This window comes from Molothrus aeneus, chromosome 1 (genome assembly GCF_037042795.1).
Source record: "Molothrus aeneus isolate 106 chromosome 1, BPBGC_Maene_1.0, whole genome shotgun sequence".
Lineage (NCBI taxonomy): Eukaryota > Metazoa > Chordata > Aves > Passeriformes > Icteridae > Molothrus > Molothrus aeneus.
In genome coordinates this window covers 7,031,351-7,055,971 of record NC_089646.1, presented here as the reverse complement: position 1 = coordinate 7,055,971, position 24,621 = coordinate 7,031,351, and the positions used below count along the sequence as shown (strand labels likewise).

At 38.8% G+C, this 24,621-nt stretch overlaps 1 protein-coding gene across 1 annotated transcript in view; it reads left to right on the top strand.

Annotated features, from left to right (window-relative positions):
• Positions 1–24,621, top strand: part of KMT2C (lysine methyltransferase 2C) — a 189,633-nt gene that overhangs the window by 28,182 nt on the left and 136,830 nt on the right. The window contains exon 3 of the mRNA XM_066550958.1: positions 18,750–18,838. Within this exon, the coding sequence (XP_066407055.1) occupies positions 18,750–18,838 (89 nt within the window). The remainder of the gene's footprint in view (positions 1–18,749; positions 18,839–24,621) is intronic.

Below are 24,621 nucleotides of genomic sequence, written 5' to 3'. Positions count from 1 at the left end.
GAATCCACAAATTTAGTTTGTATCTTTGATCACGTGGAGCCTTGACAGTGCCCATGGACAGCCTTAACTTAGAGAAACATGGTGTAGTTGATGATGTCCTGTGATCAGTGCAAATGACTGGAGAGGGACAGCAGACTTCTTGTAGACACTGGAATTTGAGCAAATGAAGAGTATTATTTCCAAATCAACATGTTGCAGAGGAAGAAGGGATAGAAAATGCTATAAAAGTTCTTAGATCTGGCTTTTCTTTTGACACTCTGTGAAATCAGATGATTTGGCACTTGTAACTGCTGTGGGTAAGAGGCGTTCATAAGAAATAAAATAAAATGTATATGTGGCAGTGGTGGGGGAGGCATCTGTTCTGAAAACATCTGAGATGCTGGAAAACTTGTCCCCAGTGGGAAAGAGAAATTGCATAGCTGGCACTGAGACTCGCTGCTTATGCTTATGTGGCCATATTTAGAAAAGGATCAACACCAGGAACTGAATTATTAGAGAAGTGAGTGACTGGAGGGATTGAACATAAAGGAAATTATTTCTATCTCGCTTGTTTGTTTGAGTTGGGCCAGACGATGCTGTGGGAGGGCTGCAAACTCCAGACTTGCTGCCTGTGTGGAGTGAATCTGGAGATGAGTTTGAGGAGGTCAAAGCTTCTTTGAGCCCAAACTCCTCCCTGCCTGGGTTTGGAGGTGGCTGCCTGCAGGTAGAAGGTGAGCAGGAATGGAAAGGACCCTCTTGACTTGGAGAAGTCTGGAGAGGCATGATGGAGTGAGATTCAGGCTCCCTGTGCTCTGTGTAGTGCTGTGGGAGGCTTCTGGTTTCAGTACATCTTGCAAACATTCGTGTGTATAAGTAAAGCAAACAACAGCCAATTAAAAAAACCAACACCACATTTCAAAGAAGTTGTATATATAAAAAAGAGAGCTGTCTTATTAAAAAATGCTTGTCAGTAGAGCAGCACATTTCATCACAATTACTTGCATCTATGTGGCAGTTTTAGTTTATTGTGGTTTTGTTGCAGAACAACAGATTATCTAAGTAAATTAATTAATTTGGGGTGGGGGAGATTAAAACATCACTTCTAAGGAGATATCCAGGAGGAATGCTTTCAAAGTTTTTAGAAGCAGTTAAACTACCCTTCCCCTCCTGCTTTTTTTTTCTTTTTTTTCTCTTTTAAGAAGTGGTTCTTTTTGTTCCAGTCATCAAGACTCATTTTGAAAGACTTATTTTTCTGGTTTTGGCAAAATAGTTGATCAGCGCGACTGGCAAGGAACTGCTGTGGAGCAACAAAGAATTTCTGTGTAGCTCAAAACTCTGTTTGAGGCCATCTTGGAGCTGTTTGTGAACTAGAGTAGAAACTCCGTGTAAGAAAGGCCATTCAAGTTAAGTTGCACGTTTTCCTCCCCAAAATTAGCATAGCAGAATACTTCACTGCAGTGTTTAGAATACTTTGTACAAGAACTAACAGTGAGTTGAAGATCGCTAACTGAGGATCTGTAATGATGCCAACTGACTTTTTTTTTTTTTTTAATGAAAGCTTTGTATACATAACAGGATGAGTCATCACTGGAGAGTTCTGAAAGTGTTTGGCATCCCGAAGAATCCTTTTGTGTGTCTCTGCCGCACAAAATGAGTATTTTTGTCATGAAACTCTGCCTTAAGAAGTACTGCAATAACTGCAAGCTTTAGGGGGAGGTTTTCTAATGTGGCTTCACTTTCTATTATTGTTTTTAAAATATTTTGGTATTCTTAGATCTTCCTGAATAATAGGATGGAAAATTCTAAATACTTTGTTGGCTATTATTTTTTTTTCTACATTGCAGCTTCAGGCATACCTCTATTATAAATTTGTTTTTAAAAGTGGATAATAGGAGTTTACTGTTTTCCTTAGATTTAATGCAAGTATTAAAAATCTGATTGTGGGAGAATACTGTTAAGTCATTTTGCTTTATTCAAACATGGTACCTGTAGTAAACTGATAGTAGCTGCTTATCTGAGTCACATTTATTTTGTGTACATTTTCTTTTGATACATTTGTCACGTTGAAGAACTCGTTGGCCTTGGTAGTTTTTGTTATGTCTCTTCGAAATGAATCTCTTTTCTTTTATCAAGAAAGTTTTTCTTGATAAAATGGAAACCTTTCTTACTGAGGTGTAGGTGAGTGATGTGTCAGACCACCATTGTATTTGGCCCATGATTTTCCTGATGATGTGAAACCTGGCTCCTGTAGGCTTCCAGGTGTGTAGAAGGCAGCAGAGATGGAATTCTGCAGCTGGTGCAATAGGGTAGCAAATTTTATGTGAGATGTTTAGGAGTGGATGACATTTTTCAGATTTTTTCACCCTGCCATTCATTCTTCAGCAGTATGTTTTCTAAGATGTGCTGTCACTAATTTTAAAAATCAAATCCATTGATGGATTCTTTCATGGTTTGTTGTAGTGATGGTATATTTATTAGCTCACAGGTTCACAGTTTTATTTTTTCTGATTTCTTTTGAGTGAACCCGAATATAAAATTTATGGCCAAGGAAACCTGAAAGAATACAATTCTTCTTCAGAAGAATTCATAAAGAACTCATCAGAATTTGTAGAATTTCATTAAAAAAGAAGCTTTTATAACAGTTTAGAATTATATAGGCTTTTCATCTAAATGCTCTGAATTATGCTGATAACAGAATGCATGAAAACCAAGGAGCATTCAGACAGTCCTTGACAAACCACACAGGTTAATTACTCTGCCCTGCATGTGCAGGTTGTGATGGTTTTGAGTCAGGGTCTCATATATTTTTATTTTAATGTGCACATAAGCATTTAAACAGGCTTGCATGTGACTTGGAAGAGGAAGAACAGAAATGGATTTAGCTAATAAAGTTTATATTTGATGATATTTTGTATTAAGCTTAGCCATGAGTTCAGTGGCATTGCTAAGAGGTTCTGTTTAATGGTAGAACACTTTGTCAGTGTTATTGTTTTATTTTTTAAGCTGAAGTTCTTATGATGTGCATTACCAACTTAGTTATATTCTGCAAGAAATTAAGTGTTGGGGTGCTTCTAATGAGACTCATGCCCACATTTATTTTTGTTTTCCAATGGAAGCTAAACCTCAACTTCTGATCTCATTTTTGGAAGAAAGAAACCCTCAACATATCTGCAGATTGAGATGTAGAATTGGCTGTAAGAAAATAAGGTGTTGGGGTGGGTCTGTGTATAGAGAAGGTAAAATTTTTGGTGTTACTATTAACTTCATTTTCCTGGCATCTTCTCAGAGCTTTCATTGGAAGGATCTCTATTTCAAAATATTGTACTTTCCCCAACAAAACATTATTTCCAGCTGTTTAGATGAAGAAAGTTTCCCTTAGGGACTTTAAACCAAGCATGTTACCTTTACTGTAGGATCCAGATGCAAAGAAGAAAACCAATTATTTGTCCCTTTATCTGATGACTTTATGTGCTTTTTCTGGAGCTTATGGGGTCTGGAATTTCTGTGAGTCTTTATTTAGTCTTTATCCTTTTTAGCTTTGAGGTTGACATTTCCTTTTGCTATGGTATAGACTTAAATTTATAAACTTGTGCTTTTATCACTTTATGGTGATAAAATTCTCTATAGTTTTGACAATTCTTGATAATGCATCTTGAAAATTTTTAACCTGTTGAAATAATTTGAGATTTTAAATGGTTTAGATATGCAGGAAAAAAGACAGGTTTGGTACAATACTAACATGTTTATCATGTCAGTAACATATAGCAGCAATTAAATATCTCCTGTTGTGCCCACATCTGCTTTACTTGTCAGTAAATCAAACCGTCCACAAGTCAAGGCATGCCATGTTTAGGTGACACACTCATGAAATTTAATTTTTACAAGAAATGCTCCAAACTGCCCTAATACTTTTCAGAAACTGAGATCCAGGAAGCCAGCTTTGTGTTATCTTCGTGAGAATTTTGTGCAAAAAAAAAAGTCTGAATATAACAAAAAAATTGATAAAAAGTAGATTGCTTAACAGCTGTCTAAAGAATTCATGTTGTGATGTGTTAGTGCTGAGCTTTTAATGATAAGAAAATAAGGGTTAATAACTCATTTTACTTATGGTACTTGCAGCATAGTTTACAGAATGATAGGTGCAGATAGTCTGTAAATGTTTTGTGGAAATTTGTAATGAAAAATCAATACAAATGGACCTGCAATTCCGGTGTGTTTGAAATTGCTGGTATCCAAGGAATAAGGAGTGAAACCCATGGAGAGGTGGGAGCTGTGTGGAAATAGTTAAGGGCAGACTTAGGGATTAGTGTTGGGTTCGGCCTTGCTGTTAATGAGCTGGAAAAAGGTGGGAGCATCGAGTTAATGGTATTGACAGACAGTGTGGAGGTAAATGGATTTGTCAACACAAAGAGAGAGAAAATGGAGAGGAACACGGGGTAGGAATATAGAAAACAGGGGAGAAGGAGGTTCCCCCCAGCCTGCTCTAAGGGATGGAACAGCCACCATTGATTGAGTCAGTTTGGGCTGATGGGTTTTCCAAGGATGGCCCTGATGAGAGTGAGAATCTCACAGTAAAATAGTGCTGAAAGGGCACAGCAGATAAATGAATGGGTTTTTAAATCATATTTTAATTACTTCAAATACATGATGAAGATGAATACGTTACTGTTTATTTTGCAGTTACACTGTTGAGATAACAAGAGGCATGTCCGCAGCACAGTGCTGCTTTGAGACAACAGTTAATGCTCACACCTGAGTTTAAACAAATGCATCCTGGGCAAAAAAGTGTTGCTGGTAAAGTAGAGTAGTTAAGAATGAAGCATATTTAAAACCAGCAACTTTCTATTTCAATGTTAAAAATATTAAACCTGTAGTATCTTGTAGATGGTGGTGAAAATGTAATGGTAGGCAAAGATTTTTCTTCTCTTTCTTAGGAACTTTGAAAACAAAGTTATACTCAGAAAAGAGAGGGCAATTTTATAAAATAGTGTTTTCTAGGGATAGTATCTGTAATCCACATTGGATGAAAACATGTAATAGCTATTACCATCGTAAATAAATAAATACAATTATCTACTCTTGAACCATCCCAAATGTAACCTCAGCTGCTCTGCAGACACAAACATCGAGACTAGACTAGCAGCATTTACCAGCTGTGTGTAAGAGCTACACTGCACGTAAAGGGATTTCACATTTTATTATGTGGGAGGGATGATGTCAGTTTGGTTGATTATGCCCCTTTCAAGCTGCTGTGATAATTACCTGCTTGTTACCAGAAGTGTCGAACCCATTTTCAGTTCTTGTTTGCTTTTGCTGTCATGCCCTAATTGCTACATAATTTTGTCCCTGCCAATTACTACCTTGGAGTTGAATTTTACAGTGAAAAAGTTGTAAGAAGCAATAAAGTAATTGTTTTTTAGATCTTGTAATTTCGGTAGAATATTTTATTTTGTTACAAAGTGTACTGAAATACACACTGCTCACTTCTGTGAGATAGTGAAATCCCATGGTTCCCACTGAAATGATGACACTGTGGAAGGCATGACTTTTGGGCAGATATGGATACTTTTCATTTTAGAAATAAAGACATTTGCTGTGTTCTGTAGAGGCAAGAACTCCTAGGTTTGGTGGGCTTTTTTAAATTCTTTCCCTTCCTTTTCATCCTTTTACCCACTTTGTGAGTTTTACAAGTTTCCTTTGATGTAGGTATTAGGTCATCTGATGTGGTCCTTTATCCATCGTTTTCTATGAAGATGTAATGTAAATGGATTTCTCTAAAGGTGCTGGGCTTAACAGTGTTTTATACTCTGATTAAAACTATTTGTTTGAATTATTCAGTGGAATAAAGCCTGCAGTAATTGGTTTAAGGACTGGCTGACCAAGCACTTTGTTGTCTTTGGGAACTGTCATCGCTTTGCTTTGGGTTTTTTGGGTGGTCCTCCAGCAGTGAAGTCTGGTATTAGTCAATATTAATAACAATTACTGCTGTTGAAATCTGGATATGGAATGACATGGATGAGCACAGGGAAGAGGCAGAAGAGCAGTTAAACAACATGCTCTTCAGAATAAGGAGAGGGGACGGTGTTGCCATGTAGAGATTTAGGGATGGGGTTGCAGTCCAGAAAAGGAGCATTTCTGGCACGAGATTTGAAGTGTGGGATGTTTGTGGCTGTGCACTGAAGCTCTGTTTATCATAGAGATTGTGAGATTTGCTGCTGCCATTTCAATGTGATTCAGATATCCATGGCTGAACGACCGAAATATTGGCAAAAAGTCATGAAATGGACCAGAGATTGTAGAAAGCTTGGAGGAGATTGCTTTGGGGAGGAAGGTAGAGATGCTCAGTCTGTTTGTTTGTGGGGGTGGGGGATTTAAACCCTAAAAACCAGTAGTAGTTGGAGAACAGTGAATGATATCTCTGGCAGAGAAAACACTGAGTTCTTAAGGGATCCCTAAAGTAAGAGAAAAAGGGACAAGAACCAGTGGTTGAAAGCTGAAACCGGAGAAGTTGACAAAGGAAATGAGCACGAATTCAGAAGGAGGAACAAACGACAAAGGGAATGGCAAAGTGAGTGGCTTTGTGAAAGATGGGCTTCAATCAATTGCGGTTATTGAGTGATAGTTAGGGATATTGGGCTCGCATGGATAATGATTCTGGCATTGTGTCCCCTGAATCTGTGAGCAGTCAGACCTCTGTTCTCATGGCACTCCCTGGAGCAGCTTTTCCAGGGATGGTGTAATGAATGTTGAACACCTTTGTGGTTGAAGATTCTTTTCAAACGTTATCTTTAATGCATTGATTGCAAAAGACAAATGGTTTCTAAGGTTCTGAGGCCAAGGCATACTTCAATTGTAGTTCTTTTTGTTAGCATAAAGGCTTTCAGATACTTCAAGGAGAAATTTCAGTGTGCAAAAATACTGCAGAAAAAATTATGCAGAATACTCTTTAAGAAAAAAAAAAAAATTATTTTAACACTGTTGTGTGGCTGTGAGTAGGAACTGCTCTGTCCTGTTGTGACACCAAGGCAGTATTTGGATAAATATGAGTAGCTTTAGGGCCATTAAGTTTCATGTATGTGCTTTCCTGTTTGTGTCATCTTCACAAGTGGTTGCCAGTATAGCTCTTTCAGAGCTGCTCTGCCAGCTTTTTATACCTGAAAGTACTTCTGAAACGTTTGATTAAGATAATTTTTAAGGCTCCATGGTGTGGTCTGGTGAGTAAAACTGAATTTCCATGCTGTAAATGTTAATTAGAAGCATATGTGTATATGTAAAAAGCAAGCTGAAATAAAAGTATAAATATCTAAGAAGCTGTCATTCCAGAAGGTCTGTGCTCAGAAAAGATTAGGTAAATATACAAATAGTCCCATTATAAATCAGCTGCAGTATCATTTCTGATTATTTTCATTACTTTTTTTCTGGTGGTTTGCAAAAAAAAGTTAGGAAGCAGAGGGATTCAGATTATGATTTCCAAATTCTTTTAGACAGCATTACTTGCACTGTCACTAAAAGAAGCTCCACTGGCTTTATTTTCTCTCCTCCTTCTCCAGTAACCCTTTCCTACCACTGCTCTCTCCCTGGCTGCTTCCAGCACAGACTTTCATGAACCTCTATTGACTGAAGCAAACTGATGGGGATGAAAACATTCTCTTTTGAATTTGGGCTCAAATTCAATCAGTGTTAATTCACCTTAGTATAATTTGTAAGTTGCCAGGTCTGCACATTTGAATCTTGAACATTTTCACGTTTTTTTTCTCCACAGTGAGCTTAGATTTTGAGAATTGGTTTCCTATTACACCAAAAACTACGTTTTAATGTTACAACTGAGTATATTTGTGCAACTGGAGAGAAGTTGCAGAACTTGAGGACCTTGTGCAAGTTGCAGGGCAGTAAACGGAATGAGCTTGCAGCCTGGTGTCCTTGGATGGTGGCCTCAGAGGAACTTGACCTGGAGGTATCAGTTGGTCCTCTTGGATGACTTCCATTGTAGTGGTTGCTCCAGCAGGGTTGGCTGGGGACGTGCCCCGCTCATGTGACGCAGAGACAATTTTGTTTATAACTCTGCCCTGTATCATATGATGTGGGCTGAGCAGTAGATCACTCTCTGCTGCCGGTTCTGACACAGCCTGACCCCCGCCCAGCCTGGGGAGGGTGGGAGAGTCAAGGTGATCATCAGGTAGGAGAACTCCTCTAGCATCAAGTGCTGGAAACACCATCCTTTCATTAACTTCACTTTTGAAAAGGTGTTCTTTAAGAGCATACTAAAGAAATGAGGAACTAAGACTTGAAAAAAATAATTAACCCCCCCAATAATTAAAAAATAGAGCAGTAATTCATTTTTAATATTAAAGGGCTGAAGTCTCTCATGGAGAAAAAATATAGAAAGCAGCCTGGTATAGTTGGTAGTGGTCTCGAATAAAAATAAGTGACATTTTGGTGAACAGCAATGATCATTGTCCCAAATAATAATGGTAATTTAACAATCTTTTGAACAGAAGTTTGAAAGTTCTCTCTTATAATTACTTGGAGCTATTTGTAAGCTGTCTGTAATTGTCAGAAGGCAAATTTATGACTCCAGGTTAGAAGACTCTTCTTCAGGGATGAAAAAAAGGTTTAGGCACATTACTGTTAGCAGAATTTCTAACAAAAACCTTAGAATTTCTACCTCGTCAACACCCCTAGAGATTGATATGCCTGTTCATACAGAAACTTTTAGAGGTGTTTGAAGATCTCTATTACTTGTGTCTGTGCTATGGAGTGTTGCTTATTATGCTACTTATATTATTGTTTATATTTCACAATAGTATTTCCAGACTTTTATTTACTCTGGTATAAAAATAGTTTCCATGATCTGGCTTTTAGGTTTTACATCTAGTTTGAAAACAATTTTGTTAAGAGGAAAACAATTCATGTGAATTATAAATATACACTGACACCCATCTGATTCCATTGCCCATTTTCTTCTTAGATCTATTTTTATTCTTCTGAGGTTTTCCAAGCCTTCTGACTAAATTTTAATGGATTTTTAATTAGTGAGCAGATCTTGTGTTTTTTCCCTTTGGCTTTCCTAGGTTTAGCAGTTTTATTGAAAGAGAAGTATTTCATAATACTTGTTGACATTATCTGAAATAAAAATGCATTTCTTTATAAGGAGCACTAAGGGTGCTAACAGATGGAAAAGATACGTGGTGATATGACATTCATTTCTGTTGTGTTTTTTTTCCTGTCTAAATCCATTTTAGATGGGTAATGACAAACTGTGGTTGACATGCAAGAACTGCTTTTCTTACATGCCATCAATTAATTTGAGTATTATAAAGAAAATTCTATCTAATGTATTCTGGGCCAGCATCTTGTATAAAAGCAGGTTATTTATAGCTCTTTGGGTACTGCCCTTCCTTTCATGTCCTGATCCTTCTAGTTGAAGCTTAAATGCTTGTTTAAGGTTAAATACACTGAAATTTTTGCCCAGAGGTTCTTCTTTGCTTTTCATAAACATAATTTCAGGTGAGAGTGGTGGACAGATGCCTTTCTCAGGAAATCCTGTACCACATGGAGGGAGAGAAGGGTGTTGGGTTTTTTTTTTTGTTGTGTTAGTGGCATCAGAAACATTTCAAAAACATAAGAAGGAATGGAATTATTGTCCATGTAATCTACAGGAAGATTTGTGTTTGCTGTGAAGCCAGAAGACATTAGCACAAGTGACTTGAGACAAAAGATTCTGAGCTTTATTTGATGAGAAAGCATGAGATGTTCTGAGCTGACTGATGAATTTTGATAGATGTAAGATCTGGAAACCTCTCACAATGATGTCGTGTGACTGGGGTTAGTTTTTCTAAAATATAAGATAGTTGAATATTCTCATCCTTTTTTGAGTGTCCAAGCTGAATTAATGATGAATAAAAGCAGTGGTTACAACACTTTATAATCGGTGTATGCAGACTGCACTTGCTGGGTATAAAAACACTTTTCTGAGTAAAAACTTTAGTATTTAGTATTACACTATTGGATTTTTTGTACACCTGCACTGTGGTTGAGTGACAGAGAGCACAGCCTTCACCTATCACCTAAATATATCCAGTGAGGATATTTAACTTAAGGAGACAAATGCACTTTGCAAGAATCTTCACAATGTTCCTGTGATAAGACTCTGTCAGACTGCAAAGTTCCAAAAGGAAATCTTTGAAAATGACTTCTAATTAATGGTGCTAAAATTACAAAAATCTGTTCACAGAGACCAAAACTTCTACCAAGTTCCAAGTACTTGGCAGCTGTTTCTCATGCGTGATGACTCAGATCCGCTGAATTTTATGTACAGGATCTTGAAATCACCAGACATGAGAATTACAGCCATCACCATTGTGTTGCCACCTTTATTCAGAAGAGAGTAGCAGGCAAGCCCTGCAGTGTGTGAAAGAACAAGGAGCTGGGTAATTCTTAAAAAAGACACGAGCTTGGTGCTGATGTGGGTAAAAAATTCTGGGCACCATGGCTGTTCACAAGATTGGAGGAGTTGGAACTTGGCATAGCCCGTCGTCATGGAGAAACAAGTCTTGTGTTAGATGGAAGTGGATGCTTATGCTTCCCATCAGGAAAATGCAGTGTTGGGTGCAGGAGCATATTTTGATGCAATTTTGTTGAGTTAGAGGATAGAGGAGTATGGACAAGAGCAGTGGTGAACGGTGCAGGTTGAATTTTTCACACGTGAAAGTCTTGCAGAGGTTAGAAATTTGTGCTCTTGACAGCACAAGTGGTCTCTCAGCTGTTCATGTTGCCATTTCATTCTCTTTGTTTGTCAAAAGAGAACATGTGAAAACAGTCAGTGGACTTGCTAAAGATTATTTAGCAGATTTACCAAAGAGCTTCACACTAACTGTTGTCTGGGGGAGCTACAAAGGCAGAGCCATTATCAAGTCTGGAGCCAGGTAGATAAACAGAACTTGTTGGGATTGGAAACTTACAGGTACATCTACTTGGTAGCTCTTGGTGCTCCCAAAAATTGTCTTAATTTGATTATAGAAAAGGTTTTTAAAAATATTACAAGTGCTGCAATTCTAGTATGTTGTTTTGCATCATTATGTTAGTGAATGTGACCAAGTGCATTGGTAACAAATATAGAAAGGATGTAGTTTGTACAAAACTAATGTGCAACACATAATGTATTGTAATGGCAGCTGAAGTTTTTTACATTTTTTTCTGAAAAGTGTGTAATTGTACAGGTCTGCAAGTAAAATGTTTGGTGTTAGGGAACTAAAACTATAAACGAGGCTACGTATCAGTGGGAATGTGGTTCCTGAGAAAGAAGAACCTGTAGCAGTTTCTGGTGCTGTGCATTGCTGGGTTAATGTGACAGATAGTTGACTGAAGGCAATTTTCACTTACAGAATTTATAGATGTCTAAGCAGTCAGTTTGAAAAGTAAAAAAGAAAGCTAAAAGATCTGAAAGCCTTTTATACGATTTCTCACTCTGTTGTTGGAACTGTCTCCAAATCTGAAGTCCATACATGCAGATCAGGCAGCCTGGCTTCATACTTTGAACATATAACTTGTATTTTCTCATGTACTGGTTTCACAAAAAGGTGTGCAGAGGTCCTTGCAGTGTAGTAGGTTTATTGTCAATGTCTCAGGCCATAATTGGCTGTAGCAGAGCTGTAACTTCATGGGTATTTTATGGGCTCATGTGAAAAATGTATTATTTTATGTACCTGCAACTGTTAATGAACTGGTAATCAGTGATGCTGAATCTTTCTGGTTTGGTTTTTGGCTGGTCTGACCCTCTGTCTCTCTTGCCAACCCACTGAGGATGTTCTCAAATGGGCACCAAGTTGGGAAGAAGACTTCATGGTCTTGACATTATTAGTAAAGCTCTGTTTCAGCTATGATAGCCTTCCTCAGCTTTATCTCTCAAAAGAGCAGTTCCAGACTCAAACTGAACAACTGTAAATGGCATCAGGGATGAACAGAGAAAATGCTGAATATGGTGGCTTTGTCCAGATCAGCTTCATCACTCAACAGAGTGCAGCTTCATCCTCCTGGGTCTGGTGGCCTTCTGCAAAACTGAGTTAAGATTTGTCAACAGTGGGATGACATTCGTAATGCTCTTTGATTTAGGTAGAGAGTTCTCTGATGAGTGCCTGCAGGCAGCACATCCTATTTGCCTTTTCTCAGTCTCCCATGGAAAGTAATTTTGCACCAATTTGGGCCTGAGAACCTCCATAGTACAGGTAAGGACAATTAATATTACAGTTGTTCTGTGTGAGGACAATTGAAATCAAAAATACAGATAAACCAAACTTCACATTTGCTCAAAAGTACTAATTTATTTGGCTTTTAAATCATTAGAACTATGCAATTCAGATTCATTTTGATACTTCACTCCCAGCCTCTCAGCCTTGTTTCCTCAAGAGCTCTGCATTTACCTCTGGGTTTTCTTTTGCATACTTTATGTCAGCACTGACTTTACTCTAGAAAGAAAGCAAAGATCCATCTATGGTATTTGGTACAAATAATCTTAAAAAGAATTATATTTGCATTTCTTTGGGCAGTGTAGGAAATCTTTGACAAATCTCCCTGTCACAGGGGAGTACTGGAAAAGTTAAGCTGAGAATTGTCCAATGGAGGTAGCTTCTTTTTACACTTTTTCTCAGACATCCTGATCTCAAAGGCTGTAATTTTTTTTTTCAGGTGTTTATTGCTTTCAGTAGTAACAGCATAAAATATAGATGTCAAAAAGTTTCAGCTCTGAAGATGTTTTACCCTGAGTAAAGGAATAACGTTGAGTGACTGAATCGTTTTTTATATCGTTACTGGCTAGAGGAGGTCTAAGATGGGAAGTTACAATGTTTTGGTTTTAAATGTAAGTTGGGTCACTTCTCTTTGAGTTAGTATTTTATTTAAAGATTACTATGCTTTATAAATTAAAATTAGTAAGAAACACACTTGTCTTTGATTGTACCAAGAGACTAATAGGCAATATCAAATGTATTTTTGAAATGTTTTAATAATGAAACATGAAGTTTGTGCTAATTCTATGGGATTTTAATTAAAGTCTGGTTCAGCAGATGTTAAACAAGAAAGTTTTCACTTCTCTCTATTAGTAAACGGTCAACTTTTTGTCACCTTTCACTTGCCATGTTTCTGTTGCACATCTTTCCCATGCATCAGGATCCCTCAGCCTTTAGTATACATATATATATAACATAAGAAGTAAGTAGGAAGAAACTACACATTGCATTATTTTTTTTACCATGTACAAAAGAAAAGACAGGGGAGAGTGAGGGCAAATGCAGAAAGCATTTTCACCTGCTACTGATTGCTCAATTAAAAAATCCTGTGAAGAAGAATCTTGTAAATCAGACTCAGTTTGAAGCTGGAGTCAATATAAGGGCGAGTTTCCTATTTTAGGCTTGTTAATGTTTAGGGCTCTTGAAGCTTATTCTAGCTAGATGGCATCTTCCTTGCTCCCAGAGCTTCATTTTATCCAGACTTGGATGTGGAATTTTCTCAATTCTTAGAAGTAATAAGGAGTAAAGTAGTGTTTAGAGAGGGGAAAAAATGCCCCTTTCCTCATAGGTATTTCCATGAATGATTCTTGCTCGCTGTGGTTCTCTTCGCTTGGGGCTACCAGCTGAACCTTGAGTATTTCAGCCTCTACTTAAGCACAGTTAAACTTTTACAGCTGTATTTAGGACTCCACGGTTCAGTAGTAGTGTAGTTGGGAGCATGTGGCTTTTGCACACCTGTTAAAAAGATTCTTGAAAAGAGGGTAACAGCTTTCACTGGTGGAAGTGCCTGTGAACGTTAATTTGTGACTAGCCGTGCTGATGGCAGCACTAATTGAACCTTTTTATAAATCATTCCTGTGCCATTTTCCAGAGTAAGGCTGGGGACAGATGTTCATTTAACAAGACATCTGTGCTGGTTTAGGATGTTACTGTATCCCAGATGTTGCACTGCTTTTTAAGGTTATTAGCCCTGTTTTATATATTTAGTGCCATCAGTTTGCTCCATGGTTTGCAAAGCATACGAAGGAAGGTGGTTTCTTTTCTGAATGATGGAGAGGTTTCAGCATTTTGGAAAAAGGAGTCAACTCTAGAGTGGATCATGTGTACCTGTTTCTATAAGCCTGGGACAAAATGCATGGGGTGAGTAGGGTAGTTTTGATAGATGGTCTTGAACGAGCTGTCACATGGTTTTGTTGGTAGCAACTTAGGGAAGACTTAGAGAAACTGGTGTCTGGCAGTAACTTCTGGGTAATCATAAACTAGTCCTGGCAGTGACAGGCATCTGAGGATAGTAGCTTTGTCAGTTATTTCATGTAGTTCCAGGAAATGTTGGCCCATGGCCTTATTCGTGATCACTTTGTGGAAAGAACAAGATCCAAGATGTACTTTTGACCTACATTGTACTTGTCCAGTTATGGTGCTATTGCTGTGACTTTTCAAAAAACAAACAAAAAAAAAAACCACCAAAAAAAAAAAAAAGCCCAACTGAAAAACCCCAATCATGCAGAAAAGAGAAGAAAATAAACAGTATCTCATTAGTGTCAGGTGAATAAGAGACTTTTCCATTTTCTCCCATGCTGCTCTCTGTGCATTCAGCAGAAGCTGCTCAGGTACCTGGTGATCTCCCAGTGGTATCCAAGCCCTCAGGGCTTTGAGGCAGCCTCAGCAGGGCTTTCCCCTGTGCAGAGGGAGTACCTAATGCTCTGCTGAGCCCTGTGAAAGGTTTTTTCTGGGCTTTTCTTCCCCCTCAGGGCTAAATTTAATTAGTTGCTCACCCAGAGAAGAATTACGAGATTTTTGTTTACCATGGTATATTTAAAGATGGAGATTAATGAAAGGCATTAGCTAAAAAAGCTAATTGATAAAAAAAATTAAGAGTAGGTCACAAAGGATTTTGATAAATTACTCTATTTTATTGAAGTAGGACTAAAATTATTGTAGACAGTAATTATATTCAACCAGAGTCCTGTATTAATAAAAAAGTATAGTTTTGTCTTTGTTGTTGACTTTATTCCATAAAATGCTGAACGTGCTTTAAGCACTTTAAGAGGTTATATTTCTCTCAGCAGATCTGTACTTTTGAGCAGAAATAGACGTGCTCTTGTTGTTTTTCCTTCTAAATTGACCTCTGTTGCAGGAAAAAGGCAGGCAAGGAAGCCCTGGCAGGGACCTTGGCAGCCCTTCAGCCCCTGTACCAAGCTCCCTGCCTGCCCACTGACTAATATTTATTGTTTTCTGCCAGAGTGTGCATTGGTCAGGCTCTGCTTGGACATTTTGTTCTGGGTCTGTTGTGAGCTGCAGGAGACGTGGCTCGTCTGTGTTCAATATTTCTGAGCTGCTGGGGGTTCTGCAGGGTGATGTAGTTGCTCTTCCTGGTAGGAAAGTTTGGGTTTGGGCTTCAGGATCTAGAGCAGGACTGAGGTTGTGGTGTTCAGTACAGCAATTATGTTTCAGGACTGCCTGGCTTTGTGTGGGTGAAGGGCAATAATCATGGGCTGTTGTTGCATAATTGCTTTAAGACTGTAAAAACTGGCTCTCAACACCATCTTTCCCCTATTTTCTTCTCACATCTTCCTTCAGAAGAAACCAAGTCCCAGGCAAAGAATGGACCACAGGCTGCTTTACCTCTGTATTTAAGGGCAAGTGGAAATAAGTAGAGAAAAAAAAAATAGCAGGGTTTGTCAGTGGAAAAATGCAGTGTTATGCAAACCAGCCAAAAGCTTTATGCATAAAACTATTAAATAAAATGTTTAAACTTAATGCAAATAACATGAAACAATCCATTCTTATTACAAATGCTGATTGCAGCGATTAGGTGTGCTATATGGCCTTCTCAAATGGCATTTGCTGTGGAAACATTAAATTATAGTTGTCAGTACAGTGTATATTTCACTATTTTGTGACTTGAATTATTTTTTTTTTTGCTCTAAGCCAAACATAAATTTGTAGGCTATAAAATCTCTTCTGATGATTGGGAAATAAATGTAAGCAGCAAAAATAAGTTAACGATATAATCTACCATCTTTTCCAATGTTTCTTCAGTTTTATTTAAAACCTGCATAACATTAAGAAGGTTTTTTGTAGAATATTTGGGGGAGGGGAATGGCAAGGAAACACCAGATATGGTTATATCATTGCTGAAAGAAGCAGCTCTGTTTAATTAATTGAAACCTCTGCTTTTCCTTGATGTTAAATAGGTTGCTAAAATAAGACAGGGAGTTTGAGGCACAAATTCTGCTCTTGTTTAAACAAAATGTTTAAAAAGACTTTGTGAGGTACTTTGGTGTTTAATACATGAACTGTAGTTCAATAGAAAATCTATAAATGATTAAATAAACATAAACAATCATCATCTTCCACTATCCACCAAGTTTTGCCTCCAGGGTTGTGTTGGGGAATACTGAAAAGGGATATCTGTGAAAAATTAGAATTATCATTTATGTTTGTGATGATTTTGCAGTAATCCTTGTTTAATATGGACTTGTAACTTTGCATTGCAGACAGGTAGTTGGTAGAAGAATAATTGGGATAGGATTTAGGAATAATCCCTGTCCTTAGCTGATTGTGTTCTGTAAAGCTTTTGAGCGTTCCTGCACCAAGGGAAGTGTTTTCACTCACCTGCATTCCTGTCCTTTCACTGGTGCTGGATGATGTGCTGGGATGTTGTGAAGAACTGCAAGAAATTTAATACTTAAATGCTTTTGGCTTCTTTACCTGCTGCTTTGTTTTTCTCAGTGTTAGAGGAGTGTTGCCCTCCTTGCTGTATCTCAGTTTGCTGGAAGGGCCTGTTCTGTCCAGTGGCTGTGATGTTCCATTTGCTCTACTCCCTCCTCTTTGTTACAAATGGGAATCCATCTGTGTGACCATCTCAGATGCTGCTGCCAGCAGTCTTTGTGTCATTCCCACTTCCAAAATGTGTCCCCATTCAGGCCAGCTCACTGGTCCCTGTACTCCTGGATGGGCTGATGCAGTGGCTGCAGGGAGGAGTGCAAGGCAATTTCATCTGGTCACTGTGCGGTTTATTTTGGTTTGAATTTTTGTGAAACGTGGGTTTTAAGAGACTACACTGGGAGCTTGTAAAGTGGCAGATAAGTGGAGGGGATGATTCTGTCTCTCATAAGAAGGCTGTTATTTGTTGTGTGTTCTGGGTGTGCTTCACTGCTTATGGATAAGCAGGCAAGGGGAGCAATAACCTTGTAATCCCTAGGGTTCCATCTGTGCTCACGTTTTTCAGCATTGTCCTGAACAAATTTTATAGGGATGCCAAAAAAAGTCCTCCTGTCCTTAATCTCTTCTTGCTTTTCCCTTTCACCCAGCTCCTTTGTAAATTGAGTGGGAGGTTTTCAGACTTTGGTTTGAGTCTCCATTTAATTCTTCTTTTCCTCCTTCACAGAGACTAAAATGGTCCCAACACAATCTGAAGTGATTGTCTTGCTAGATAGTCCAAGAGAGTCAATCCTCTTCTAGCAGGAGAGCAACCTGTACAGACTCCAGAGATGGTTCCAGTTTTGCCCAGTTCTTTGATCCAGGAGAGCCAAAGGCATTGCATGATAGCATTTCTTCTGTAGCTGATTTAACAGCTCCAGTCCTGCGGAAATAGTTCGGACAGACCAAAGTGCTATAACAGACTGTACAAAAAAAGGAAATGCTCGTTTTGGAATGATTTAATCGCTTCAAAAAAAAAAAACAAACCCAAACCCTTTCTCCCCAATGCAGTACTAAACCCAAACCTTTCAGAATGCTCTGTGAAAGAGGAACTGGAGGGGTTTTGTCTGGGGGGGCAGGCGGGGTGCCCGTGTGCTGGCCTGCCGATTCAAGGCGTGTTGGTTGGGTGAATGGTTGCCCGGGAGCTCTGGACATTGGAACTGCTGAGATGCCCCAAACTGCTCAAAATTTGTGTACTTGGAATCAGAAGCTCCCAGGGTCTCCCAGGCTTTCCGTCAGCATGCCAGGCAGGTTGCCAAGTAGCCTGAAAATTTGGGAGGCGAGTTGCCAAGCTCTTGGCTCCCTTTCAAATGGGCTGCTGAACAGCTGGGAATCTGGATGCCTGGGCTTCTCAGCAGCCCACCATGATAGTTACTGAAGAGCCAGGCAGGGAAAAAAGGCTGGAATTTGTGGCATAAACCTGTCTGCTTTCCATCAGACCTTGGTTGAAATTGAAACAAATCTGCCAGGTATTTTAGCTTTGACAGGCTGTCCTCACGTGATGACTTTTTTAATGTGATGACATCTAGTCATCTCTCATAACATTTTACTTCATGTGTCAAAATATTGTTTCAGTGAAAATAATGTGTGTTTCAGTTTCATTGCTTTAGCATCATTATTATTCTATGGAAATTTCTTCCAAGGGTGCTCTGTGTGGATCAGTGTCTATTTTATAGTAGCTGCTGCCCAGATTTTGGGTAGTGTTCTCTCTTACCTCTCTACTTACATTTTACATGGAGCAGACAGGATGCTTGTGTCAAAATCTGGCTGAGTTACTCTGTTGTTTGATCAGTAAAAGTTCCTTATTGTGTTTTTCTTGTAAGAAGAATCAGATAAAATTAAAGGGCCAACTGCTGATTCAAGTGTACCTTGCTGGGGACATAAACCTAGAATGGAGAAAAAGGGGAAGAAGCTTCCAGTTTGTACAAGACTGAAGTAATGAGTTAGCTTGAATGTTGCATAATTAAGTGCTGACATTCATCCATCTATATGAAGTGATTTAAATCCTAATTTTACAAATGCTTTTAGTCTAAAAAGAGTTTTTCCTTCTTATGTTTGCAGGCCTCGGAGTAGAGGAAAAACTGCAGTGGAGGATGAAGACAGTATGGATGGTTTGGAGGCAGCAGAAACAGAAAACACTGTGGAAACAGGTACTGAGAATATAGTGCTGATGCTCTCTGAGTATTGCTTCTCTCTCAGAAATGCATTTAGTTATGCAGGACTTTGGTAGACAAGAAGTAGTTCTTCCATTTTGTAGTACAAGATGTGCCATTTGGGCAGAATTAAAAGGAAAAAAACCTTGATATTTAAACCTATATTAATTAAAAGCTATTGAAGCTGTTATTTTTAAATAGTGTAATGGGAATCTCTTTGTAGTGTAGATATGTAGAGGTTCTTTTCCTACTTTTGCAAGGCTGTATCTAACAAAAATAAATGCTCTGAAGTGGCAGCTGCTGTTTTTGGAATACCTGCCAAAATACACTACTACTTATTGACCTGTGTCTTCAGCTAACTACAGCAGACTATATACCAAAGGGATAACCAGGATAACCAAATGCTAATGCTTCCTGCTGCTGCTTAGGAAACAGGATAAATCTCTGTTCTTGCTTTGGTAAATATTTGTTGTGGTGGTACCCAAATGCTTCAGTTACCAGAGGGAGCTCATTGTTCTGGACTGAGTACTGTTGAAACAGTTTGTGATTTCTGTTCTGGCAGTTCAGGAGCCTAAAGAGACAAACAGATGAGCCAGCACATGAGATAAAGGCCATGGTGAAGAACTGTCATCTCCTTGCCAGGCACGTGTCTGTAGCCATTTCCCTGTTTTTAACCAGGGACTGAGTGCAGAAGGATGAAACCCACCAGGAAAGATGATGTTGTGGCCACTTGGCAGAAGTTTGTTGGTTTGACAGAAAGAAGCCTTGAAAATGCTCAATGAAAATTGAGACCTAAGGATTTATAAATTTAATTAGGTGGCCCTGTATGTGTAATGAGAGCTATGGAAGGAAGCACAGAGACACAAACAGCAGAAGCTGTTGGTCAGGGCAGGAATGGCATGGAAGTGCCAGCTGAGTTAAGGGAGTTGTCCAGGTCTCTCAAAGCTGCTGAGTGGAGGGGGTAAAGTAGTGAAGCCCTTAAAGATGAAGACAAGGATCTGTGCTTAGTCCAGATTTATAGGAACAACAAACAGAGAGGCTGAAAAGAGCCATTTTTGCAGCAACATTTTCCATGGGCCGTGCAGGAGCTTGGCTGCTGTGGTGGAAGTCACAGAGGAGGAGGAGGAGGCTGAAATTCTCCTGAGGATGGGCTCTGTGTGTGCTGGTGGCTTGCTTCCTCCTTGCTAGATGGGGAATGATGCTGGGAAGTCTTTGTGCTTGTGACTTGGGGCTTTGGGGAGTGTCTGGAGTGTGTAGTCACAACTTGTGTTGAATTCAAGTGTTAATGGCATGTAGAGGGAGCCTAAATTAAAGCTTAATTCAGGGATGTTTCATTGTTTTATTCTGCCCTTTGTTTTTCTGCCCCTGCAAATAAAACTGCTGGTGGTAGTGAACTTGGGTGATCTTTTGCAGCTTCTACAAGTAGGTAATTACTAGTTAATAAACTAATAATAAGGAAATGAAAATGTTGGAGCAGATATTTGTGTGTAGAAAAACAGAGCAGGATAAAGGAAGACTAGTTCTAATTCTGTTATTACTATGTGATGATGATAATGATGATGATTACTCTTCCTATCCTGTGTGATAGAAACATTCTTATGAAAGTCAGTGAAGGGGGCAAAAACTGTCCCCTTATAGTGATAAGTTTTATAAATTTTAAATATGTTTAAGAAAAGAAAAAAAAACAAAAATAAATTCAAACCTAACAACTGGTACACTACTGTGTAGGGAATTCAGTGATAGCTATATTTCTTTTTTGCTTTTGTAATTTTTAACAAAGTTCCTCAACAGAAACCTGAGAGCAGTTTCTGATTCAGAAGAGAGAACACATAATTATTTTAAGGCTCTGAGAGTGTGTATAGATAAGTCTCTCCATTATCTTTCATCAGAATAATCCTGAGTGTCACATGTGGCTGATAACCATTTCTAAAGGTGTGTGATGGGCAGTGTGATGGAAATCCTGATGGACCAAGACTCCAGCAGGTCTGCTGCTGGAAGTGAGGCACCATCACTTCAGTGCTGAGCCCAGGATGGATTTACAGACTGTGCTCCTCACTGAAAAGATGCCTAGTAAAAATACATATGTCTGAAATCCCATTTTTCAGGGAACAAAAATAGATTTGAAAGAGCATTATCATGTTGAGCAGTTTGATAGAGACAGAATCACAATTATGTTATTTTAAAAGCAGGGCACCATGTGACTTGCTAGAGGTTTAATCATATTATCTGAAAAAGCTGATGCCTATAAAACTTACTCTAAGCACTTACCTGTGTTAGTACAGGAGTGTGGGAGAAGGAATAATCTCAGTTTGTTGCTCTGTTTAAAACTGTGTTGATTAAATTGAAGGGTATTTCTATACTACTTTATTAATTTCTGCTTCAACTAGAAAAGGGTTTTGTTTTCTTTGCTTGCAAAGAATGGTCTTGCCAGAAAATTTTTGCAGTAGTTGGCAAACCAAAACACAATGTAGTAATACTACAGAAGTTGAAATTAAATGTCTAAGGATCTTGACATGTGATTTGTGACATATTTTGAGTCTCTGTGTTCCTAGCTTCCTTTCTTTGATTCATACATTGAGAATAATCGAGAATTCTTTTACTGTGTGAGTTTAGGATTTTGAGGTTGTTTCTGTTTTGTTTTATTTAATTAAGTTTCATAAAATGAGAGAAGTCCATGTTGTAATGTTGTGTTCAGTCTAATGAGCTCTGCTTTTAGGGAAGGGAGCAATGCAGGAGGAGTAAGAACTCCCCTCTTAGGGAGGGGAAAAAGGATGTGCCCCATGTAATCCCACCTAAGATAAAGAAATGTTTAGCAGCTGTCAAATCTTTTATGGGGAGAAAAAGCAAGGAGTGTGCAAGTACTAAACATTATTTCCATTTGTAATGTTGACACAGAAATATTTGTTTAAATAAAAAAAGGACAAAAATTCTTCCCAAAGGGGCTCTTTTGCAATGCTGAGGCGCAGTCATTTTAATTGCAGTTCGGGAAACAAGTTCCTGCCCTTCCCAAAATTCTGTAATCTCACATGTGAAGCGAGGCAGAGTTGGAAGCAGAGCAGGGTAAGCCGTGTGCTGCTCTGATCAGTTCAGTATGGCTGCTTCTGCTGCCAACTGCAGCAATTCCTGAGCCCTGTCCCTTTTCTGCCAAGTACTAAGTTCCCTTTGGTGTAGATGAATTCTTAAGGACGGAAAGAGAGGAGGAGGGATTTGGAATTGGAGAAAGGAAATTCTGGAATTTGGAAAAAAAGAGCTGGTTGGAGCTAAGTAAACTTTTTTCCTGAAAAAAGGGTGTTGACAACTGCTTCTACTGAATCAATAGATTTTCAGCTTCTTGTAAACCTCAGGACAGACTCCTTTCATTTACCCACCAGCCCTGTCTCTCTTGCTGATCCTTTGGCTCCTCACTTCATGTCTGTTTTGCTCTTCAGCTTTGTATTTGTCTTTCCAGCTGTCTGCTCCTTCGTTTTTCTTCATTGTGGTTCCCTCAGTGATGTTGCACTGGTCTTTCTCTATCCAGCTGATGTTGTGGTTACCCATTCTTCCCATCCTTTTGGCACCACAGCATTATAGCCTGGTTAAGGATGGCTGGCACCTCTGGGGATCATCTGCTCACAGCCCTGCTCCAGCAGGGTCACCCAGAGCTGCCTGGCCAGGACCATGTCCAGACAGCTTTGAGCTCCAAGGGTTGAGGCTCCACAACGTGCCCTGCACAGCCTGTGCCAGTGTTCAGGCACCCTCACAGTAAAAAAGGATTTCCTGATCTTCAGAGGGAGCCTCCTGTGTTTTTGTTTGTGCCTGGTGCCTCTGGTCCTGTCAAACCTTCCAGCTGTCAACACCTTCCACTTTTCTGGTTATCAGTAAAATCCTGTTTGCTGCAAAATGCTGGGTTCCCCTCTGGATCCTCTTGTGCTGCTCCTCTCTGTAAGAACAGTTTTCTTCTGATGAGTGAGTTTCTCATGGCCAAGAATATGCAAACCAGAAAATTCTGGAAAGCATGGGGCTTTGTGCACAGGGATATATGCAAATATAAAACTGCTAATCCAAAGAAAGAAATAGTACACCAAGAAGCTCCTGATATGCTTTCTGTAGGTTTGGTAGCCCTTTTGCTACTAATGAAGACTTGGCTTCTGTTTCGTTTTCCCATCTTCTGTTAGTTTCAGCAAGTTTCTGTACTTGATATTTTCTTGGCTCTGCATTTAAGTTGAAACTGAATTCTCTGTGTTAATTATCTGATTATTCCCTTTTTTTTGGAGAACACTTGTGAAATATCCCAACTCATTCTGGGGTCTGTAATTCTTCCTGTCTATGTCCCACCATAAAAGTGTTGAGATTCAGATCTGGGATAAATGCAATAAAATAAGTTTATTTGAACTGCTGAATCTCTTGGGTTAGGTATTTATTTTGTTAACTATCCATACCATGTCAACAAGCTCTTACAGCAGTGCTTTCTACCAGACCCTCAACTCCCCATGGTCCTCAGAGGCCTCTGATAATACATAAAAGAACCTGGATGATTTCATCAACCAGTAGTTCCTTATCTACATTATTGTTGTTAGTAACATTTTTGTCAGACCCAGTGACGTTGCCTGGCCAGTTCATTTCTTGTTGGACTTCACATTAACTTCCTGAAGATGAGACTTCCTCTGACCAGACTCATTTGTTTCTGGGCAAAGCACTGAAGAACCAGAAACAAACACTTCTCAGTGGAGGAAAGTTATTCATGCAGAAGTTGCCAGGCATTTTTGGACTAATTCAGAATCTCATCAACTTTGAAGCAGCCTGAAAAGCACTTTCCTAGAGAAAAAAAAAATAATCTGCAATATCCTGCTTATTAAAGGAAATACAGGCATACTTTTGCAATTATTTGAACCATACTGAGCAGAGCCTCTCATTGAAGCAAAGTAAAACACACCTGAGAGCAAGTCCTGGTCTGGGTGAATCGATGGCAAAAGCTCTTGGCAATGTGTTTTAATACCAAAATCCAGTTTTAAAATCCAGCCAGATATTTTGGCCTCATCATTACCACCCATTCCTTCTCAAATTAATGAAGGGAAGAATTAACACCACTGAGGGCTTTCTTGTAGATTAAACTTGGCCATACAATTTGTGGCAAATACGTGCTTGGAAATGCACTTAAATATTTTTAAGGCAACTAATATTCTATGTACTCATTAGAAAAGGAGTAATTTCTTCTTTCTCATGCTCCTGACTCTTACCTGCTCAGCCACTGGAAAAATTAGCAGAACTGAAGCATGTTGTTATAATTATTATAAGCATCTTATTATTTTTGCTTTATATTCTGGTAATTTGTTTGTAATGAGGAAAGCAAACAAAAGAGGAGGTTACTTGATATGTGCATTTAAACCATTACAGGCTTACTCAATAATACCATTTATCATCATGCACACTTAAAATGGGCCATTTAGAAAAATCTGATTTTTTTGCCTTCTGACTGATACCTCTGTCTCAGGTGTTTTGAGAGCTGGTGGAATCTGTTAATTCCAAATCAAGTTTAGCCTCTCTGAGTTTTTCATTCTGGAGGTTGTTTCTGAAATGCAGCTTCTTTTTGGTTTTGCTTATTTATTTAGTAGTGGTTTTGCAGTTTTGGTCTCAAACTATGCTTTATTAAACATAATCAAACAGGTTTTGACAGTTTTCCAAGACCTAGAATTTTCCTCTTCTCCATTACCTTGATGTTTAACTCTGCTGCTGTGTCATGAGTGGTGTGATGGAAGATCTGCATGGCCATTACCAGTCAAATACACTGAAATAGTTGCATG